Source organism: Adiantum capillus-veneris, chromosome 25 (genome assembly GCF_014529385.1).
Source record: "Adiantum capillus-veneris isolate H3 chromosome 25, ASM1452938v2, whole genome shotgun sequence".
Classification (NCBI taxonomy): Eukaryota; Viridiplantae; Streptophyta; class Polypodiopsida; order Polypodiales; family Pteridaceae; genus Adiantum; species Adiantum capillus-veneris.
Genome location: NC_140955.1, coordinates 103,030,175 through 103,054,545, shown reverse-complemented (window position 1 = coordinate 103,054,545; position 24,371 = coordinate 103,030,175). Strand labels below are relative to the sequence as shown.

At 42.0% G+C, this 24,371-nt stretch overlaps 1 protein-coding gene across 1 annotated transcript; it reads right to left on the bottom strand.

Moving 5' to 3' along the window:
* Nucleotides 1-440: 440 nt before the first annotated feature.
* LOC147425409 (GABA transporter 1-like) lies at nt 441-6,370 on the bottom strand. The gene is made up of 7 exons (XM_086500612.1): nt 5,787-6,370; nt 5,278-5,508; nt 3,198-3,295; nt 2,649-2,838; nt 2,430-2,560; nt 1,667-1,888; nt 441-1,590 (listed from the first exon to the last, which is right to left on the bottom strand). The coding sequence occupies exons 1-7, from the start codon at nt 6,136-6,138 to the stop codon at nt 1,210-1,212; spliced, it is 1,605 nt and encodes a 534-aa protein (XP_086356738.1). The 5' UTR covers nt 6,139-6,370; the 3' UTR covers nt 441-1,209.
* Between the last annotated feature and the right edge of the window lie 18,001 nt (nt 6,371-24,371).

Genomic DNA, 24,371 nt, shown 5'->3' with positions numbered 1-24,371 from the left:
AATAGGCGTAAGCAAAGTCATGGGGACGTCACAGCTCGAGTCCGAGTTCAAAGTGCAGCTCCAAGGCACTGCCTTGCATGGAATATGAATGTGTGTGTGTGTGTGTGTGTGTGTGAGAGAGAGAGAGAGAGAGAGAGAGAGAGAGAGAGAGGCCACAAGAAGATTTAGAAATTTTCTCATGTAGGGAAACGGAGTCTTTTCCAGTGTTCATACAATGAATAACATCATGAGCTTTTGCTCGAGAGGCACCGCATACCTAGCTAGGTACGATTGGGGGCAAGGGACCCAGGCCCCCCCCCCACCGGGCCAACGGTCCCCTGCCCCCAACCATACCTAGCTAGGTATGCAGTGCCTCCTTCACAGAAGCTCATGATGTTGAGGTAAGTCACAATGTGGGAATTATTCTGAGAATTTGTCCAAAACTTCTTGTGGGCATAGTTCTCCTCACACAGATGAAATTAACCACAGTTTTGGTATATGATATGCATATGATATGATCACACATGGAAGATCTATATTCAAGATATGATGAGTTCCAGTTAGCAAGGAATAGACTACAATCATGCATTATCTGTATAGTGAATTTGAAAGTTGTCTTAACTTTAACCAGAATGGGCGCATGTGTGGCATTTTAAAGCAATGGTTACCAAACTTCTGAACTGCAACAAATGTACAATTGTCAAAAGCAGCTGGTTTTTGGTAGTGTTTTATCTGTACTTTCATTAGCCTGTGGTTGCTGTATGAAGCAACTAGGCAATAGGGTGTTCGCATTGCTAGGGCTACTAACCTTGTAACATATATTGGAGGGCTTTCTCCTCCTTGAATGCATCACACAAAGAGGATATTATCGCTCGAGATCCTTCCGCCATTCCAGTTTGCACTAGATCATGATAGCCCCAAGGACAATGCCTATATGGCTCTTGCGCCGCTGACCATGAGACCATCGTTGCTACGAGCCCATTAGCTGAAGACAACAGTACCCATACTGGCATAGCAAGTGTAAAAGGTTGTGAACAATACCCAATGCTCATCATCTGCAACTTATAGCATTACAAGCCAACCATAACAATCAATTCAAACCAATCAATAACCTCATCATTTACAGAGGCCACTCTCATGATAGTACCCAATGCTCATCATCTGCAACTTACAGCATAACAATTCAATCAATCAATAGCCCATCATCTACAGAGGCCACTCTCACCGACGTCAGGTGAAACGGAAGATCTGGTTTACATCCAGTACAATTTGCCGCACAGCCGCAACAGTGCCAATAATAGTAAGCACTGAAAAAATCAGAATGATGGCAATATTCACTGTACATAACAAGTGACATTGAGATAATTTCTTCTTAAAAACTGATAAATAGAACACCGAAGGCAGAATGATGCATAATGGCATGAATCCGAATGCACCCATTAGAGCACTAAAATCTGCAAAAGATGGTAGCACGGCAGCAATAAGAATTGCTATTAAGACAAACAGAGAACGGCCAACAAATCGGAGGAGCGCATTGCGAGGAGAGAACCGACCCACATTCACATTTACTACAAGCCCCTCATATTTTGCACACAAAGGCTGCAGATATACCTGTTCAAGGAGGAAAAGTTTAGTGCTCCATTTGCAAAGAACACAAGAAGGTTAGATGTATAGACTTGAGTCTTACCACCGTCATAACAATAAGCTGTAGGCACGCAAAAGCATTGGCGAGGAGAAAAAGCCATTTGGGCACAAGGGACTTCATGTCGTCGAAAACTATTCCCTTCGCAGAGCTTCCAAAGGCCCAGTATCCAGATATGGAGACGGAGAGGAACGTGAGTAGCGACATCGAGTAACAGACCAGCAAGCCTTTGAGCATCTTGCTAGTGGGTGGGGGCACCAATGTTGCCTTTAGAAGACACCATTAAAAAATAAATTAGCTACGTGCATAACAGAAGCGGAGATCCAAGATTCCTGTTATATTGAATGCTATTCTATTCTACATGTAAGATAACATTCAATGCTACAAAAGAGATTGACCACCTTAACAGTGATTAAATTCTTAAACCAGGCTCAAGGATGCACACAATTTGATGTACATACAGCATAAGCAAACTAACAAAAACGTTTTGTGCTCGATAGAAACCTAGATTTACTGTACTCCCACATACAAATTTTGAAATTTACCTCTAAAAATTAAATTTGATGGAGAAAACCTACAAAATTTAAAGAGATCTTGCGTAAGAACTTAAATCTAGTCGATTTTACCTCTAAAAATTTTCCATGTAGTATAGGCTTTGCAAGTTGTTAGAAAAAAAATCATTTCTAGCACTCACAAATCGGCAGCACCCACATAATAATGAATTGAGAGCTTAAAAGCTCTTGAATACTCGGAACATATGATGAGAATTATACCGAGGACACACAAATCTTGCATAAACAACCATCACCTGTATCTCTACAATCATCGGGTTTGCATAGGTCGTTATCATAATGGATATAGCATTAAATGTCCCGAACATCACATTGAGAGGCGAGCCATGTACAGAATAATCTTTGGGGGGTGATTTAGCTGAAAGTCCTGTTAGAAAAAACCATAAAACTTCAAACCTTCATGTCATTCAGCTGTTGGATTGAAATCTATCCATAAGATTGTTATTTAATATCACCTGCAATAATGGAGGCACCAACTGTGCAAATGCTGAAGCCAAGGCACAATAGCATTGACAAGAGATTAAAGAATCGAAGAGAGTGAAAAGATGGTAACTGAGAAAGAACCAGAGCAAAGGCTCCAAATGTGGCAGTATAATAATAGAGTCTGAGATGTCCACCATTGGATAAGGCAGTACCAAACACGCCCTGCCATCAAAACAAACGATAGTTACCATCCCTTCACAAATCTCTCTCTATGAAGGTCGTGCTCGAAAAGTATTAGAGCTCTTAGATCAGCACAAGCTCTATGCCAAAAGAAGTAAATGTACCCCCAGGGGATTCACTCTATATATAAGAAGGAATGCCACCTGCGAGTGGACACTCTAGGAAAACCCCCTATTAGGAATGCCACCTGCGAGTGGACACTCTAGGAAAACCCCCTATTTACGACCTCCTCGCCCCCCGGCCCCAAACATAATAATCATGCCACCCATACTTACATGACCACTTTGTGTGGTAGGCATCAACAAAAAAAAAATGGAAACTTGACAAGATCCATAACCTACCTCCAATGTTCCTCCACCAAGTAGTATCAAAGCTATAACAACTGCGTAGCACATAACATATTGCAAAGGAGCTACGCAATAATGAGCCCATTTAGGTCCTGTGCACAAGAAACAAAAAAGATGGAAATCTCTCTCTCTCTCTCTCTCTCTCTCTCTCTCTCTCTCTCTCTCTCTCTCTCCCCAAAAAAATGGGGCTTGGTACCCTTTTGTATTATGTAATCAAAGTTACAAGCCCGAAGGCATAACATCAGCTCGTAGGCATACACCCACGCGGTTAAATTTCGAGCGCTAGTACCTACGTGGCACTAGCAAAAGGTATCGATTTTACTAACTTGGAATTTTTTAAGGCGAGCGCTTCTGCCACATAGGCAGAAGTGCTCGAAATTTATCATTGCCCCGGCATACACACATAACGGATCTGATAGGGGAAAAAACCCCAGAAATATTCAATGATTACAAACCATAGGGTCAAAAGTACAAGTGATGCAAAGTCACAAAAGATGCGAAAAAGGACCATATACAAGACATATGGGAAAAAGACTGAAAGATCTGATATACAATGAAATCATGGAAAAAATGCCCATACAACCACCAGATACATCAATGAAGTGGTGAAGAAGCTCTCTGGTTGTAAGTATCCTACACAAATCTGCCAAAAGCTCTGTCCACCTCTGGCAGTGTAGCAAAACCACGAAGTCCAGCGCTAGCTACCTCGATGATATAAAATATCCAGTGTAAGAAACCTTCTATAGCATCTCATAGAAGCTAAGGGACCGTAAACCCCGTGTTGTGCCTCCAAAATCAGCTGCATCCATTCTATCATCTCTAGATGCATGTGGTACCCCAAAACAGATGCAGATCTCAGGCACAACCAAACTATAAGAGTAGCTGGCCCCAACCATTTCTGCTCCTACAGGATATCAGAGACACTCTCGCTTGTCCAAGAGATATCATGTAGAACCTATACTCTAAATTGTAGTAGCACAACAAGGGTGCTTGCATTAGTGTAATATCTAATCCTTGTGCCACGTTTCTCATCCACTATGCCGTCGAGCTTGGAGCTTTGAGATTGGATACAACTCGAGCCTTGTCATGGTACGGATGATGCAAAGCATACACAGGCAGTGATTCTTGTGGATTGGCACATTCCTTTTCAGCTTCAAGCCCTTGCCTAAATGCGTGCTTTTACACACCTAGAGCTGTTGATTACTTTCAAGGCATGTACAGTAGATGGAGAAAATGTTTCTTTGAGGTACAGGAGGAGAGGAAACTCTCTCACGTTATACAACGAGTCTTCCTTGACCTCAAATTAAGTGCACTTTTTAACAGATCGGAGTTCTTGCTGCTCCGCAATAGTGGCTCATAGACATAGCACCTGATGAGGCAGACTGAAAGGATTAATGGCTGTGGACCTTTGTGTGTACAGCCTCTTACACATCTATAGTGGAACCTTGGAAAGTGGTTTTGGAGGGACCCCTTAATCCTCATGGACCACCCTAGGATGCCTTTCTTACGGTATATTGCAGGACTTGACAGTCACATTTCCTGGCTAGATCAGAGGCCATACCGGCAGCGAGGCCTTCTAGAGGACATGCAAGGCTTTATAGAGGCCTCTTAGAGCTCGTCAAGATACCAAGTCTCGTCCCTCGACAGACACAAGTGATTGATACAATTTGCTGGTGATTTTCATCATGGTTGTGGGAAGGACATCTCCATTTGCATCATTCTATAACCAACTTAGCTCTATACAGCAAATTGCAATTCCACACAAACTGCTTTCGGAAGGTGTGTGGCATGCCCAGAGTGATTGGCCTTAGTAGGAAAAGCTTTCATAGAGGTTAAAATCATTGCCTCAGTGGTTGAAAGCACCCTTGGGAAGGTCATCAAATGCCTCCTACAGAAGCAAAGAAATAGCTACATTTTCTTTAGTCTAGAATCTATGAAGTGTGGAGTCCAAAATTAATTCAAAATATGAAATTAATTTCTTTGAAAAAAAAACAAGAAATGTTAATAGGTGAGATTCAAAGCTAATGGATTCCAACCCAAAAATGTATGCAATGAACTGCAAATTAGCACATACCCATCACATTAGAGGCGACATCCCAAAATCGGAAACATTGTAATCCTCGAGCATTAAGTTCCTCTGTTGTGATAGATAGCAGGAAGCACTCATACAATGTGACTGCTGCTGCCAGGAGTAGGGTGCAAATACCAGGGCCCCATCCCAGGCTTGACATGGCAAATGGCAATGACAATAGTGGTGGACCCACTGTAGCAGCGGTAAGATGATAGCCAGCATGAAGCCAATTTCCTGCCAAATTAAAGAACAAAACTCCCAATAGATTAAACCATGTTTGCAATCCGCAAATCTGCATTTCTGATACAAATCTACCTCATTTACTATGATACAAATTCAGCTTAAGCAAAATAGCCATTGATACATTTCAATAAAAAAGACCCAACTTCAGCTTAGCTCAATTCTGTCCCCCTGCTGGCGAAGGGAACTCTCTCTCTCTCTCTCTCTCTCTTTCTCTCTCTCTCTCTCTCTCTCTGCCCCCAAAAACCTTGTGACTACTAGCTCGGAAGTACCTTTAGACTCGAGCACCAATGCTTTTCCGGCATCAGCATGGGTTGCTAACACAGGTGGCTGTTGAGTAGGCGCCATTGTCCCTGCAGTACGTAGGGCAACCACATTGTTTTTTCGTTTTAAAACAACCCCAACAGTTTCAGGTTCCACTCGAAGGCCAGTTGTAGTTGCTATTTTCACAAATAGCAACTTTGACCAAGGATCAGATTCACGATCCCTCTTCTCTCGGCGTGCTAGTACACAAGCGCCGTAGCCCCCCCGCCCCCGGCTGGCCCCCCGAAGGTCGGATGGTAGCGTCCTACACTCTCTCTCTCTCTCTCTCTCTCTCTCTCTCTCTCTCTCTCCGCTGGGCATGTGGTCTCCGATAGATGCTCCAGCTGCCTTTGGCTCCTCTGAGAGTTTTTCGTCTTTGCGCGCGTCCTGCTTGCAGATTTTTGCAGCAAGCTAAGGGCTCTCTCTCTCTCTCTCTCTCTCTCTCTCTCTCTCGGCGCGCAAATGCGCGTGCCAGTCCAGTTGTGTGGAAGCTTTTAAAATTGAGCGAGCATGGCAGCTACTGCGACCGGCAGCGACGACGGCGGAGGCATGCGACCGACAGCGTTCTTATAATACTTGAAAGGGAAAATTATCAAAATATCCCTCTAGTTTGTGGAGATTCCCAAAATATCTCTCCAATTTCAAAAATTCCCAAAATACCCTTGTATCTACTTTGGTTGGATTCTTCAAGATTTTTTTTCTTTTTTCTTTTTTGGCAAATCGCACAACTCCCGTGCGAGGTGACAAAGCACGTCCAGAATATCGACGGATCACATGGTCGCATTTGAATCGATGACTTTGGTCACCAAGGATAAATGCTCAAATAACCAAGCTAGCTCCTTTGGACAAAAGAAGCGTGCAACACCAAGACTTTTCCTGAGGTAACCCATCTTAGTATTTTTCTAGCCCAAGCGCGTTTAACTGCGGAGTTCTAATGGGATCCGACGTATTAGCGCTAGTATGACCATACCACCAAGATTTTCTAATCTTTATTCCTTTTTGGCCTGCCCAAAGAGCAAAGGCTATAGAGATGCCTTCTCTTTTTGGTGACTAAAATAGAAAAAATGTTGAGTTGTATTTTCAAGCATTCTTTGAATTTTTTGATAGGCCAAAAATGTTCATTGGTTGAAATAAGATAGTGGGCACTCATTTAGTGTGTAAATGTAATGATGGGCTTCTAAAGCTCACTCAAGAAGGAAAGTACTTTGGGCTTAAAGCAAGAAACGTTACTAATGAAAAATGAGGAGTATTTTTGGTCTGTCCACACGGCTAAAGCCATAGTGATTTGTTTCTTAAAACAACGTGGCTTCCATCGCCAGCAGTGTTGGGAAAGGCTTTTATTTTGGCGCAGACTCTTCATGCCAGTTTGATAGCCACAGCCCGTGAAGCTGTTGACCTGTGAGCTTGATTCGCCACAGCCTCGGCAAGTAATCGCTCTTTCTATTCTTCATGTTCTTTTCACTCTTGCGGGTTGTATTAGAGTTTTAATGGCCTTCAGGTTTAGCTCTTGCAGGTGGAGCGATTGGACTTCACATACTCTGCTTTGAAAGGCTGCGGAGGAGTAGCCATGGAAGCTTGGTGCTGTCAGAGTATCATTGTTAAAGACTCGTTTCGCATTGCCAGAGTAGTGTCTGCCACCCAGTTTGAGGGTTATATGTCTGTGAGTCATTTTTTCCCCATGATCATTCATTTCACTGTATTTTTGTGTGCATGTGATTGCATGCTCACATGCTACATAAAGGTTGTCAGCTTTCCACTAGGCTGTTTATGCTTCCATTATATATGTGCCCTATGACTCTGGCCTTGTTTTTTTGGATATCCCGTTGTTTGGACACTACTTATGCAGAATGCTTATTTGCGTTGATCAATAGGGTGCATCTATGACCCTATGGGACTCTTTGTGTTGCGCTATTACAAGTTTGGAACCATGCTTCTTGCATATTCAAGAAGAAGGGACAAATAAAGTCGTAAGTATAGTGTTGGAGCCCCATTGGTCCAACTGTTGTAATGAGCCCATCTTGTAAAGCATATCAAATTCCCATTTTATGTCAAAGACGTCTTATCATTTTGATCCATTCGTCTTGGTTATATAAAGATTAATCAGTTAGTCAGGACTCAGATTTGTTCCCACTTTGTAATAAGGAGTAAGAGAACCCCATGTACATTTTTGAGCTAAGGTGACTAAAGTATAAAAGTCACCTTAGAACCATTTTTGAATAAGATTTGAATATCAATTCTGTGTCGTACGAGTCTGAGAGAGAGAGAGAGAGAGTGAGTGTGTCTTATCCTCTTCGCTACGCGCTTCTCCCTCACCGGATTCACGACGTGACCACACCATCGCGGTAGTCTCTCCGAAGCTACGCGCCCACGCCACGCATTCACCTTTTCGAGCTGATCGCGATCGATCCTTCCTCGAGCTTGTTTTGCTTGTAAGTAGCACAAACAGTGTCTGTTTTCAATAATCAAGTGCTTTATGGAATGAGAAAGAGATTAGCTACACATAGATACTCATAAACTTAAGTTTCGTCCACTTTTGGATTATGACCTGTTAGTCTATCGCGACTATATTCGAAATAACTAGGGTTCAAATCTGGTGAGATTAGACTTATAGGTAAGTATATCCTAGTGAGAGGATGGTGCCTAGTAAGTTTGATGCGATTCTGAGTTCATTGGAAGTGTAAACGGTGTTGTGAGCGTTTAGGGATAGAGTGGGTTGCATTCTACCAGGGTTAATGATTGATGCATCATAAAAGTGCGTATGTGTAGATTGGTCTCAGCCTGATAAGCTAACAAAATTGCCTACGTGCACCTACGGGTTAGTCGTGTCATCGGATGATAAGTATGTTGTCTGTGTCGTGCTCGTGAGTATGAACAGGGGAGTATTTTGCCCTAAAACATTGGCGCCGTTGCCGGGGACACAAAACCTTAAGTAGGGAGATCTACGTCACTCGTGTGATGGTAAGCTTACTTTAGTTTTGACTAGAGAGAGCTTAAACTTTTAGAACAAGATCCAGGATAGAGTATCATGAGGTCTAGTGGATAGCTAGGAATCCTGTGTCTTGCCGAGGGTCTGCGACTAGTTAGATTTAGTTAAGTAGGATAATGTGGAGTTATGGTTTTTGGTTTTGAATGCTTGTTATATTTGTGAAGAAATAGAGTAGAAAAACGTTGTAAAAACGCAAAAAACAAACAAAAAGAAGAAACAATAAGGCTGTTTGCTTGCCTTGAAAGCAAAACCCACCCCATATACCCTTGAAGGGGGTGAAAAGAGTCGACATTGAAATTTATGATCCAACACTCGAGAAAACATAAAAATTGCGACCAAAACCAACAAAAAAGAAACAGGTGATTGTCATAAGGAAACACTAAGTAAACCTAAAGAGGCCAAGAAGAGATATAACCATTAGCCTAGGGTAAACTGACTGTGTCATGAGGTACGACTGATGTTCAAAAGTTTAAGATGAAGTGTCATCAAATTTGCATCACTTCAAGAGCAATGGAGTTGTGAATTGTGAGAGAAAAGTGAAATTTGTGAAGTGCTTGAGTTTAAGGTCAAGATAAATCCAAACTTCATAAAACTTGGGGGATAGACTTATATGGGCACACGAAACAAGACTATGCAAAAACAGACAAAAAATTAAATCCCCATTGCTCTCTGCCTGGTCTATCGCGATAGACTAATGAAGGTGGTGATTGACTAGCAACAAGGAAAGAACCTTTATACCAAAGGTTTAACACATCAATACAAGGGTACTCACAAAAATTGAGTGAATTTGAACACCATCTTGACCACAAAACTTCAAAACTGGTGTTTAGAGTTTGAATTCAGAGACAAAGGGCAAGAAGTCTTTGACCAAATGTCCAAACAGTGCCAAAATTGGTCAATGCAGTACACAAGGGGAGGCTGAACCAACTGTGGAGAAAACTTGAGAAAAATGCTAAAATTGGAGAAAGTGCCAAGTCTATCGCGATACACCAAGGAAACTGCTGCTGGGGAACTTTTCTTTTAAATTTCCCCCAGGGAGAGCTTTATCAGGGCCTATATAGCAAACACACCAAAATTCAAGGCATTTAGATCTCTGAAGGTCAATCTGAGGGTCAGATAGAGAATCAAGCTCTGACTGAAATACTAAAATGGGACCAAAACCCAACCCAAGTGTCCAAACTTCATAAAACTTGAGGGATAGGCTATAGAGGGTAACTGGAACTCAAGGATAAAGTCACAATTTTGAATTGACTTGTGCTGAGCAAATTGTCAGTCTATCGCGGTAGACTAAGAAAGTAGTGATTCAGACACTTTTTGCAATTTGTGACTATACTGCTCTCTATATAGATCCCAGCCATCATTTCATATTTGAAATTGGACCACCAAAAGACTGACTAAGGGGTTGCTGTATATACTTGAAAGATTTTTTGGTAATTCAGGGAAAACCCTTGTGAACAGACTAACCATCCTTGTGTAGATCCCAGAAGGAGATCATCACAAAGCCACACAGGAAGAAGGAGTCCAGGTAAGCTTTAAGTTTGCAACCCAACTTTCATTCTTATGTATTTAAGGTCAGGAGCCTTTGTTAAATCGGGAGCTAAAAGTGTCAAAAGTCAAGTAAGCACCACGTCCACCGACGAGAGTGTAACTAAGACGAGACTAGACCCATTAGCACCAATCATTGAAGAGAGTAGTGATACTGACACTTCATCGGAAAATTCCTTCTTCATGATGGGGAGTCAACAGCCAGGAGGTTTCAACGGTGAAGGACCAATGCCAGGGGGGATCACCTCCCTACATCCCTTAAACGAAACCAAGTTCACTATAATCTTCTTGGAAGGAACTAACTCGAGGGGAGCCTTAGTTTATTCTGACTATCGGGGACGCAAGTGTATTTGTATTGAAGAAAGACCGGCTCAGAGACTAGAGATAATTCGAGTCTATGATGATGGTGACAGATTCCGAGACGAAAAGGGGAACCACTATCTGATAGTGAGTAACCCTGAGGATTACAACAGATATGGGGATAACGTGGCAAAAGGGAAAATGGTTTCAGAAACCCAAGAACCGCCTCCTAACATTGATCGACCTGGAGCGCTTTTTATGTATGATAAGAAAACAACCAGGGTCCCAACCTATAATGAGAATGTAGGGATTTACAAGCATGAAAGCGAGGGAATAGTCTCTTACTTTCGATGCAAGGAACCATACCCAAACGAATTAAGCAAAGACAAGGTTATTTACTTATTTTCCTATGAAACTGCTATGGGGAAGGATATTGTTTTTGTTGACAGATACGGGTGAGAATACAAACGTATTCTCCCAGAAGAGGTTGAAAAGGCAACAGTTGCGGGAGCATCGACCTATGGCTCCGACGAAGTACCAAGAGCCACCTACACCCCTAGCAAGTCGACAAATCCCTTTTCAGAAGAGTATGACGCTACCTCACATTCTACCCGACAACCAACGTCCAACTACCAGGATGAACCAGCTACTTAGCCATCATTGCAGGCATGGCTTCGACAGAGTGCTACATTAGAACAAGACCGAACCCGAGAGGGTTATCAAACCGCACGAGGGTTAAGGGATTTACAAGAACCACCACTCTATGCACAGTATCAAGGAGAGAGTAAGCCAAAGAATCAGGGGTCAACTGAGCCTGGAAGAACACCCCGAGAACGAGTTCGGAGAGATGAACCATCTCTCGCGAGAACTGTTAGAAATTATGGATTAAAAGCACCATTGGGAGAGAAACCTGGCCACTACAGAAGACTAGAGGAGGTATATCGACTAGGACGGGGAGATCCCATGATGAGATTTGTAGACCATCGTAGAATTAGACCTTCTCAAGTGCAAAAATGGGTAAACAAGAAATATACGGGAAGCAAGGATCCGAGAGATCATGTAGCAGCCTTTGTGCGTGTAATTAGAGTTGAAGAGGTGTTAGACTTTCCTACCCAATTTACAGGATTCGTTTTAACATTAGAGGATGATGCTGCTACATGGTTTGACTCGGTGGAGCGAAGAGACTTTGAGTTAATGGAGGAAGTGTTTAACGAGTTTATCGATGAATTCTCACAAGGAGAATAGCTCATAATACAGTCTCACAAATCCATCAATTCAAACAGAAAGATGGAGAGTCTGTGCGAAAGGCAGCCCTCCGATTAAAAAGATATGTTAAGTTCTGCCCCGTAGAAGAACTGCCAACTTAGTCCAGACTTATGCTTATATTTATCCAAGGACTAAGGAATGCAGATCTTCAAAAGGACTTACATATGAAAAGGAGCACGACGTTGAATGATTTAACCAAGGAAGCTCTATACCTTGTGGACAATTGTGCGGTCTACAAAGAGGGTGAGTTCAAGGATCTTGACGATGATTCTTCCTCTCAACAAAGCGGAAGCAAGTCTGCTAAGATAACACTAAAAGGAGAAGTAGCAGTAAGCCAAGAGCAGCTTGTAGAGGAAGTGCTTAAGAAGATTAACTTGTATTCCAAACCACAATCTAAACAACCAAAATGGTGTGCGATTGAACAAAAATGGACAAACCATGGGACGGAAGAGTGTTATTATAACAAGGGATATGTGAGAGAATGACCATATGCTCCGCAAGCTCAGGCGACATCCCCTCAAGTCCCATCGATGCCTAGATATCAAACATGCAACCTACCAGGACCTGTAGGTGTAGAAAGACCACAACCAGTGTTGGGCCAACGACCACCCCTACCAGGATTACGATCAGCCGGCATAAGATACACACCCACAGTAACTGAGTCGGATGAGAAGGCTTTGGTACCTATACATGCATACTACGACGAGCCCAATGGATATGCGGCGAACTCTGTCTATTATCCACCAGAAGAACCCTCTACACCAGAACCATGGAGCATGATAGAAAATACAGGACCACCAACTGCTGCGCAGGCAGCGGGAGAAGGACGATATAGCCTGGATGAAAGAACACTATTATTCATAGCCAACGGAGGCATGAGCGGGCAAAGAATTGCACACCAACAAAGAGGAGCTCCAGGAGCACCTCAACAACCTAAAGGACCATGCTACAAGTGTGGTGGAGACCATTGGCTGAGGGACTGCCCTTATGACGAAATCATTAGGGTCAACGCATATTGCACGGAGTGTGGAATTACTCACTTGATCCCTGATTGCCCTAAAAACCCGAGCAAAGGAGCAAAAACTACCTTGAATATGCTGGGAGCGCTGCCTTCCAGTGGAGGGTCAGAAAACGAAACTCCAATTCCTGTTAAGGTCTTGACGAGAGCCCAAGCAAGGAAAAATGACAATCAGTCCAAGAGTAACGATGAAAATCAAGAAGAAATCAAAACTAACAAGTCTAGCATCAATCGTGATAATCCTTGGAAAGAACGAAGAGCGAAAATGAAAGCTAAACGTGAGCGAAAACAAAAAGATGTAGAAGCTGAGCTAACGATAGCTCGAGAGCAACTTAAATAGCAAAGAGAGTCCGACTCTCTAAAATCAACGGAGGGACCAAGAAGTGCAAGCTCAGGAGGGTCGATATTGGTAGATAAGATCGATGAACCCTTAGATGCAATCTTGCAAGCATATGAACCAAGATTGAAGAACAGACAGACTCTAGAGCAAAGGTGGATGACATATCCATATCCAGAGATAGAAAAACAGAGACTAGAGATGTGCAAACAGCTGATTGAAACTGCACAAGCTTTACTGGAGCCTCCACCTATGGAAGCGGGAGATAGAGTAATCAAACCACCAAATAATGAAACATCTCACAAAACCGAACAAAGGATACCCGACAAGATAGAAAACATTAAATCCTTGCCGGATGTTGAGGATGCAAAAGACGTGCCTAATAGCACTGATGAATCACTGAAAGATTTTCCACCATATTCCCCTATTGTGGAAGAAAATTGGCCTGAAGAGCTATGGGAAACAATGCGAAAAGCTCAAGAAAAATATGAGACAAAAACAGTCGAGTCGGCGCCTTTCTCGGAGCTGAACTTGAATAAGCCTCCATGGGATTTAGACGTTAAATCATTTCAAGGGGATAATGGTTCAGTTGCATCCGAAGATAGCAGACCAGAATCACTCAGAACTTTGCCATCATATATGGGGAACTATGAGGCAAGGTCAGAAATTCGAAGAGTACCTTCTCAAAGAATAGGCGGGTCAAATCAATTGGACACTAAAATCTTGACAGACTTATTGACCACTCCGGTCAAGTGCACAATCACATTGGCAGAATTGTTAAAAATTAGGCCAAGCATGTGGATGGAAGTGGGCAAATGTCTTGAAAAATTTGGCATAAGGAGACCTCTTAAGTTCTTCGAAACCGAGCTTAATGACACCGAACCGAAGAAAGTCAACACTAGACCAGTGCCACTCAACAAGGTAGGAGAGTATTGTGAAGGTGAAGATGGCAACACAACCCTACCAGTTGAGTATAACGGCATAGAGACTAAGGCAATACTTGATAGTGGAGCTGGCATTGCCATTGCGACCAAAATGCTATGGGAAAAATGGGAAAAACCAGCAATACGAACAACTAGAATGAAATTGCAACTGGCGGATGGGCACATAGAAAGGCCTATAGGATTGCTTGAGGCAATTGTGGTATATTCCTGTGGCATAGAGTACGAACATACCTTTGCCATAGTAGATTTCGGCAAGAAGAACAACTATGAAATTATCCTTGGTAGACCGTTCATGAGGCAACTCAAAATGGTGCAAGACTGGGGGTATGATTATTTGTATCTAAGACATGCTGAAACTACTACACGCGTAAACATGAAAAATCATAGCTACCATGATGTCACGAGAACCCCTGTGGAAGAATTTCACTCAGCCACCATTAGTGGATCAGAAGTCCCAGCGTGGCTTTGTAAACAAAAGGAGATATGGATGTGTGGGGCATCTCAATGTAGTGAATTTGACCACAATGAAAGGACACTAGAGAGGGTCTTGGAAGACGATGCATATATTCGAGAACCTTTTCTTGAAGAAAAGCTCGAACCCCTAGAATGGTCTCAAATATTGGCTACATTGGATGTATGCGTCAAGGAAGTCACTCCCACCAAATTTTGTGATGAGAATGGCTACGATATCATACCATACTACATGTTGAGCAAAATTGTGGAGGAGGACGAGAACGATGGAGATACTGAGAATATGAGGATAAATAAAACAGAAACGAAACTTGAGATTAAGATAGTGGGCTATGTGGACATCCCCACTAAAGAAATCAAGCAGGAGGGAGAAGAATTTTATGATTCTTCTGATCAAAGTGAAAACAAGGATAACGCGGATGACGAGAAGTCAGAAAATACGGAGGGAGACGACAATCAAGATCAAGACAATGACATCTTCTACAATTTCCCAAACCAAAGTGAGAGACGCCAAAAAAGATACAAGAGTAAACGACACCATATCAGTCCACCAACCAGGCTGAGACCCATGCCGGAGTTTAAGGGTAAGACACATTTCCTTATGAACATTCATGCTGTTGATTGTGCTAAGGATAAAGTGTCAGGAAGATTTCTTAAGGTTGTTGAAGACTCGGGATTTAAGTCCAGACTGTTGAAACCTAGGAAAACCAGCAAAGCAAAAAAAAAGAGTTGCAACAGAAAAACTGAATGTCTGTGGTAGTCCAAGTATGACGAAAATTGAATAGAAAACGAGATACAATGAGTTGAAACAAAAAATTAAAAATGTATGGACAATTGAAATGGAAAGTAGCGATGGAACGAACGCTACTGATGGGAGTAAAAAGATAGATGTGCCTCCTCACTATTGTAAGTACACCATTCAGGAAAGAAGATTGGTGGTTCAGCAACCAATGAGGGAGCCTAAATCAAACGAGTCCTACGATGGGCCAGAGAACGCCAAGAAAATAGACTTAGCAGAGCCAAGAGAAAATCCTCGACCTGCTTACATTGCCACATATCTAGGTCGAGAAGAAGAGGACTTACTAATCAAAACACTTAAGGAATTTCGAGATGTATTTGCATGGTCGTACAAAGATTTGAAGGGAGTGGATCCTAACATTTGTGAGCATTCAATCACTCTGAAGTCTGATGCAAAGCCAAGCAAACAATGTCCATACACGTATAATGAGACATTCGTCAAAAGGATAAAAGAGGAGATAGACAAACTTATGGAGGCTGAATTTATTTATGAGATAGAACACACGGATTGGGTGTCCCCGATAGTGGTGGTACCAAAGAAAAACGGGAAATTACGAGTGTGTGTGAATCTCAAGAAGGTAAACGCAGCAACAATAAGGGACAACTACCCTCTTCCTATCACTGAACACGTCCTGGAACGAGTAGCAGGCAAGCAAGCCTATAGATTTATGGACGGATTCTCTGGTTATAACCAATTAGGGGTCAAACTAGAAGATCAATACAAAACAACATTTGCAACAGAATGGGGCATATATACGTTTAGGGTAATGCCATTTGGCTTGACCAATGCTCCAGCCACATTTCAGAGATTAATGACACACGCTTTTAAAGAATACTTGCAAAAATTCTTGGATATTTACATGGACGACTTGTGTGTCTATTCTCTATTGAGAGAAGACCATATAGATCATCTTAGAAAGGTATTCGAGAAATGCAGAACGTATAGGATTTGCCTCAACCCAGAAAAATGTGTATTCATGGTACGACAAGGTAAAATATTAGGCCACATAGTGTCGGCTAATGGAATTACCACTGATGAAGACAAGGTAAAGGTGATCATAGAATTGCCAAGACCAAACACTATACGAGAGGCACAATCATTTATGGGACATTGTGGATACTACCGACGTTTTATCTACATGTACGCTGTAATAGCAAAACCCTTGTATAGTCTAATCACGCTCTTCATTTGGACAAATGAATGTGAGGAGTCATTCCAGAAACTAAAAGATGCACTGGTATCTGCACCAATTCTAAAAGCACCAGATTGGTCAAAAATCTTCCATGTACATGTAGCTGCTTCGACATTTGCAATAGGCTATATATTAGCACAACCCGATGAGGGTAAGATGGATTTTCCAATCAGTTATGCTAGTAGACAACTCAACAGTGCAGAAAAGAATTATACTACCACTGAAAGAGAAGGATTGGGTATGATATATGCGGTAAAGAAATTTCTTCATTACTTACTCGCGAACAAATTCACATTCTTTGTGGATCATCAGGCACTCTTGTACTTAGTAAACAAACCTTGTAACACGGGACGAATTGTAAGATGGTTAATTGTGTTGCTTGAGTTTGATTTTACGGTAGTAGTTAAGAAAGGAAAAACTCATCAAAGAGCAGACCACCTTTCTCGATTACTACATGGGGAAAAAGCACCGGGGTAGATGATGATCTCCCAGACACATACCTGTTTAATTTAGAGATGGTACCAAAATGGTCCGAGCAAATTATTCCGTTGCTGACATATGGAATGAATCTTGACGACAAACACACGGTGGAAGACATTAGACAAGCACGAAATTACACAATGCTTGCGGGAAGAATGTACCATCATGGAAACGATGGGATTCTAAGGTTGTGTATAGGCCCAGAGGAGTACGAAGCGTATCTAGAGGAGGCCCATATACAAACAAGGGGATTCCATAGAGGAAATCAAATGATGTATGAACAATTAAGAAGACTTGGAGTGTATTGGCCAGGAATGGCAGGCGATGTAGCTAATTACATCAAGAAATGCGACTTTTGCACATCCAATACCACTGTGGATTATGCCACATTATACCAAGTGACAGTAGCACCCGCATGGAGTCATGCTATTGTGGAATATTTGACTAATAAGGAGCTGCCAGGAGATTGGTCTAAAGCCAGACAAAAGGCTTTACAAATCGAAGCGAATAGGTATACCCTCATTAGTGACCAATTGTATAAAAGAGGAACTGATGACCAGCTGAGGTTAGTTCCTCATGAAAATGACTACTTTCAATTATTGGAACAAGCTCATGCAGGCATAGCAGGAGGTCATTTTTCAGCAAAGAGAACCGTAAAAATCATTATGGTTGCACGTACATGGTGGCCGACCATGATTCAAGATGCAGCAGAATTCGTGAAAAGGTGTGATGAATGTCAACGCACTAAGGTACCAGTTAAAAGAGACGAAATGCCTTTAAGACCAATGATGAGTGCTCGAGCATTCGCTAAATGGGGATTGGACTTTGTTGGTCCTATCACTCCACCAGCGTATCGTTCACAAGCACAATATATCATAGTGGCCACGGATTACATCACCAAATGGGTGGAATCAAAAGCCACAACGAAAGCAGACGCTAGAACCACGGCACAATTCTTATATGAATATGTGTTTACATGTTATGGCCTTCCAATCGAGCTGGTGAGTGATAGAGGGACACACTTTGTAAATGAAGTTATCCAACATCTCTTAAATGAGTTTATGGTAATTCATCGCAAATCTGCACCCTATCATCCACAAGTCAATGGCCAAGCGGAAGCGACCAACAAAATATTGTGCACAGTTCTTACGAAACTAATTAGTGAAACAAGAACAGATTGGGATCAGATGCTCTATTCGGCATTGTGGGCTTATCGAGTTGCATATAAAACAACACTCAATGCTACACCATTTAATATGGTATATGGGTTAAATGTAATATTGCCTATTGACTTTTTGATCCCCACACTAAGGGTAGCCACACAATTGGAATGGATGAGGCATGAACTTTCAGAACAGTTAGAGGACCTTGAAAAATTAGATGAGTTACGACTCAATGCTGTAGCGGCCATATATGCAAAAAAAAAGACAACAGAAAGAGTTTTTTGACAAACATGTCAAGAACAAGGACTTTAAAACGGGCGACTATGTCTTGGTATACACCCTTAAACAGCATGCCAAAAAGCTAAAGAAAAGGGGACTGGGGCCTTATTTGATCCAAGAAATATCGTCCAGTGGAGCAGTAAAACTATCGACACTAGATGGAAAAGAAATGCCGAACTGGATTAGTGAGTGTCATTTAAAAAAATATCATCTACCTTTAACACCGGAAATGTTGTTTCAACTGCATTATGGAAAAACTTATAGACAGGAACAACAAAGAATTCAGGACCAGGCACAACAAGAAGCAAAGGAACGGATTGCTAAACGAAAGCAATTTCTCAGGACAATAAACATAGTCACCCCAATGATGACTGACGAATATCCTCTTTCAACATCCCAACCAATCGAAGTGGATATACAAAGCGACGAATTAGAAAAGACCATGACAGACCTTAGGGTTCAGGACGATAGCATCATTGACGACTTGGAAGATACTTGGTGTAGTCCTTACATAAAAGCTTATGCAGGCACAAAACAAGTTGAAATCTATGCATTGCTTGACACTGGAGCAAAAATGAGTGTCATCATCTTTGAGCTCTTTCAGAAACTTGGACCAATAAAGACGATCCTAGAGACACACCGGTTGAAAGTAGCATCGGGAGATGAGGTGACCACGTTGTGGTCTATTATAATACCAATCACAGTGCAGGCACACCCGTATACTACCAAATTCCATGTACTGCCACCAAGTAGATCAGCAACGCCGTGTATCTTAACAGTGTCATCGATGAAAGCTTACAGGGTATTCATTGATTTGGATACTAATGAAGCACTGTTCATAAATGAAAAATTTTCAGAACCCTTCTTATCATATAACCAATTCATGTCAAGGAGGAAACAAAAGTCAATACAAACGCAAAGATCTGCCCAACAACAAACAAAGTTTACAAGTCCAACAACGTCTTATCAAAAATCAACAACCATGCAGGGAACCAGGCAAGTTTGGGTACGATGTACAGAGCTGACCGAGGCACAATTACATCAAAAGAGGAAATACAAAGTTTGGATAAGGCACGACAGCCTAATTCCTATAAAAAAGGAGTCATAAGAACAGACAAAACACTGAAAGCCAGCAAAACTTCAAAGAACCATAGTCAATCTGTCGAATACGCAACGGACTATATTGGTATGGCGGCCAAAGTTGCCAATTCAAAACGGGCCAACAACACAAGAAGGGAGGCCAAAGATGACAATCAAGCAGTTATCTACAACTGTCAAGGTCAAGCCACATCATGCAAACAGCACGAAGAAACAAACACAATCAACAACAAAAACTACAAGGATCTATAAGACCCAAGTCATCGAACCAAAAAGAAAGAATGTTCCACCAGATACGACAATATCGACTTCAAAGGAACCACATACGCCAATTCAAAACCAGTGGAAAACAATCAAACAAAGAGCGGCAGATTTACAACTACTCCTTGCAAAGAAAATCTGCCAGCCAACTCAAGCTACCACTGGAAGCCTCAACGACAAATGCCAATAAGTGTATCGCTTATACCTTCCTCTTGCACTGCATAAATTCTTTCTACATGCATTGACCGTACATGCATATAGGGCTATATTACAAGGCCTGCATTAGCACGAGTTCAAACCCATGCACAACACATACCCTTGACGATACCCTGTCGTCCGGGAGGACTCCAACTAGGAGGGGGGGAGGCATTCCAAATGCGGACTCATATCATATATTAGAGGGCAATGTTTGTGAGCAATTTTTCAACCATTTTTGCGTTTTATTGTGTGATTTTGTAAAAAGAATATGCCCTCGTAATTAATTAGAATTGGGGACCAAATCATCATTCATGAGCCCCTAGGGATGTGTATAGACTATAAAGAGAGTCAAATCTGGCAAAAAACTGTCTAAAAACAGCAAAAAAAAAAAGACCAAGGTTGACGATAATGAGCGAGAATGTACATAGACGAGAGAAAAGGGAGCTACAAAGTGTTTTGCCTTTCATTGGTATTTTTCTAGGTTAGAATTGCTATTTTTGGGTTATTTTGGGATTTATTTGCTTTATTTTAGCCATTTTCTAGCAAAAATTATAGAAAAAATTCCGTAATCCAGATGGAAACACAGAAGAAGAGACGCCTGATCGGAGCAAGGTAAAGAAGACACATAAAAAATAGGGATTGCAAAGGTGACAGGGCAAAATGACCACTGTCATGAAGGGACCTCCAACACGAGAAATCTACAAAAATGGTAAAACTGGAGCAACCGAAGTCCAAATCAGGAAATTTGTGAGCCTAAACCGCATCTCACAAAAAGTTATGGCCACAGGTAAAAGATGGGAAAATTTGGTGTCGGAGTCTCGATTACATATAGAGAGGCTAGGCTAGAAATCCCTCATTTGAGTCATTTTCCATAGTGAGAGAGAGAGAGCTCCCTATAGCAGTTGAGACTTCCAGAAGCTCATCCATCGCGCACGGTCACCAGATCGACATCAGATATGAGAGGTATGCTCGTCAACACTGATTCTAAGTTTACTTCAGTTAGTCGCAAAACCTCGCCGGCATCACAATCACAACCTGTGCACACATACGATAGACCGGTTGTTAGGGAGACCTAGGGGCCACCAAATGGAACCAAAATGAAAGGCACAATGCCTATAGCTTAGGGATCGAGCCTATGACCTCGGAAAGCGCGAAGGAAGCCGCTCAGAAAACCCTAATTTCACAGGACCTGCAAAAGGGCAACTAAACCAAGGTGATCGGAAATGAGCCAAAATTCATAGACAGCAAGCCAATAACCTCGACAAACCGACTGAAGGGTTAGACCATGAAAAAGTTCATCAAAACGGAGCCTAAAGTCCCTATCTGACGAAAACCGCACAAAGCGTCACGATACTCTAACGGACCGACCAAGCGACAAAATGACACCAAATGTAACAAGGTACATCCAAAAGAGATCAACTACAAGATGGATAAATCGACTCAGGAAAAAAGCTCTTCCACTAGGGCAAATGCCGGCAACATGCTAGAAAGATGTCCAAATGGTCGTTCTTGGTGTTGTAAACACCAAAACAACAACTGACTGCTTGGATGGAAGGTCAAAAGGAAATAAAAGACAGTCGGAATCATACAATGACCAAAAGAAACGGCGACCATCACCTAAGTGGTCTACTTCGACTCCAGGACCAGCTAAGTGTTGCAAACAGGGAGTACACTCTTCTAAATTGATTAAAACTTGATGTGTGTGTCTAGGAGGGCCTATTAACACCATTGTGGTCAACTAACATCAAAAAAAAAAAAGGTAAAACTCACCAATTACTAGTCTATTGCGATAGACTTGAATTTACAATTAGACAAGTGAAATTTTGACTTTGGCTTCATGAGGGGTGCTAACAAGGAATATTAACCACCATTATCAAATCAAAGTGCAAGAGGGATCTTTTTTGGTCAAATAACCTAGTCTATCGCGATAGACTTGCTACACCAATAATAGGGGGAAAGACTTTTCAAAATTTTAACAAAATAGACTTGGGGAAGCACAAGAAGGCAGTACACCAAATTTGGTGACAGGATGGACTCATATGGCAAGCTGAGAAAGACATGTTGACAACTCAGAGTCAGAACAGGAAATCTCAAGGGCAGACAAGTAAAATTCACATGTGAGGGGTCAAGAAACCTTACATCAACTGGGAGAAGGCAGACAGATGATCACAGAGCCAAAAAATGACAAATTGACACTAAGTACCAGTCTATCGCAATAGACTAAGCAGAGGGATACTGGACCATCTGATCAAAATTTTGAATTAACAGTTGTCTTCAACATGATGCAAGAGGACCACCCACTAAGTTTGAGCCCAAAACAACACAAAATGAAGGAGATAGACCAACATCTCCATGGAAGGAATCTGGAAAAATGGGAGTTGATCCGAAAAGGGGTCACTTGACATTCATTTGAGGTGAAAATGGGATCAGATCATGTGCAAGGTATGGGAAACCAATTGGTGATGGCACAACTGCAAAATAGGTCCCTGAAAAAAAAAAAAGTCTAGTCTATCGCGATAGACAGAGAAAAAGTTGCAAATGAACAGATTTTGAGCTTGGGCTTATAGAGTGACCTTACATGCCTTGTGAACATACACCACACAAAATTTCAAGGCATTTAGACTTGTCCACCTTCACCAACAACACTAATTTGAAGCCGTCAAAGTCGCACAATGGAAGAACTTGTCTATCTACTAACATTTTACCTTAACTAATCTGGGGACTAAGAAGGCTCATCTAGATGCATGATTAAGTGGTAATCAATTTAGAAGAGTAGTACTATGTTTGTGCATTAACTGTTAATTGTGAATACAGGATCCATGGATGCTTCTCCGGGAAAAAGAAAAGGCAAGAACCTGGCAACGGAAGGTGCAGTACCCTATGCACTTCTACCCAATTCCCTAAAGCCAGCAGCCACCTGGATACCTGCAGATGTGCAACAGGCAGCAGCCTTTCAGATCTATCAAGGTTCATATGTGGATGACAAAAGAAACTTAGTGGATACAGTGATGATCCCCAAGGAGGCAGAGAATTACTTGAAAAGATCACCGCAAAGGTCATGGCTCAAAAAAGTTGGCTTGTGGAACTTTGTATCACTACCACCAGTAGGGATAGATTTCAAGAGGGTACAACACCTAATTGAGACTATCTAAGAAGATGGAACTTGCAGAGTGACAGGCATGGATAATGAAGTGATGGAGATCCAGATCACCAAAGAGATCATCAAAGAGGCATTGAAATTGTCAGATCAAGGAGCAAACATGAGAGAAAGAAGGAAAAACCTCACAGTCTACTTGCAAAAGTCTAAACTACCTTCTTTCGAACTCATAGCAAACCCGGAAGTAAGAGAACTGACACAGATCTACAGTCAGTGTTTGTTGAGCTACAGCAAACGACCGCCAAGATACACTACACCACACGGGAGCATCTCAACCACACTGACATGGGCTATGGGAATGACCCATGAGTTCTATATAGATCACGCGTCATATCTGTTTGAAGAAATGACAAAGCTAAGGCAGGACAGACCAAATTACATTGCAGGAGGAGAAGTCCTTACCAGAGTAATATACCAGGCCATAGGCGCGGCAGATCAGTTTCCACCTGCCCCTCATTAGAACGACTGGCTGGTATTAAGAGAGAATATCGAAAACAGATCACAAAGGAAAGTACCTGCCTCTATTAACACCATTGGAGGACGCAGGCTGGAAAGAGTAACAAGAAGTACACAAGAAAAGATGGAAGAAGAAATAAGAACAGAAGAGGAAGATGCCCGACTAAAGAAGAGGAAAGCGGAAATGAAAAACAACACCAGGTTACAGAAGATAGCAAAAATGGAAAGGATGCTAGAAGGATTTTCTCTAGAGAGATCTCTACGAGGCGATGTAGGCGCCACTTGGAAACCTTCTAGTAGCACTTACACACTGAGAATGAAGAATAGAAACAACCCAGCTTTCGAGTTGGATTGGTTTGAGAGGTACATCCAAGAAAGAAATGCTAGGGACGAACCAGAATTGCTACTCGAAGAGGAGGATCTCCAAACTTTGAGAGATCAGTTGAGGCCAACTTCACGAGATCAGGAAACACCGTCGCCATCTCCAAGGCCAAATGCAAGTGAGAGGCAATCTAGCCCACCTGCTGACTCTACTTCGCATTCAGAAAGCTCACATCGTGATGAGAGAGTTCATACACCTCCCAGTGAAGAAGAAGAAGAAGAA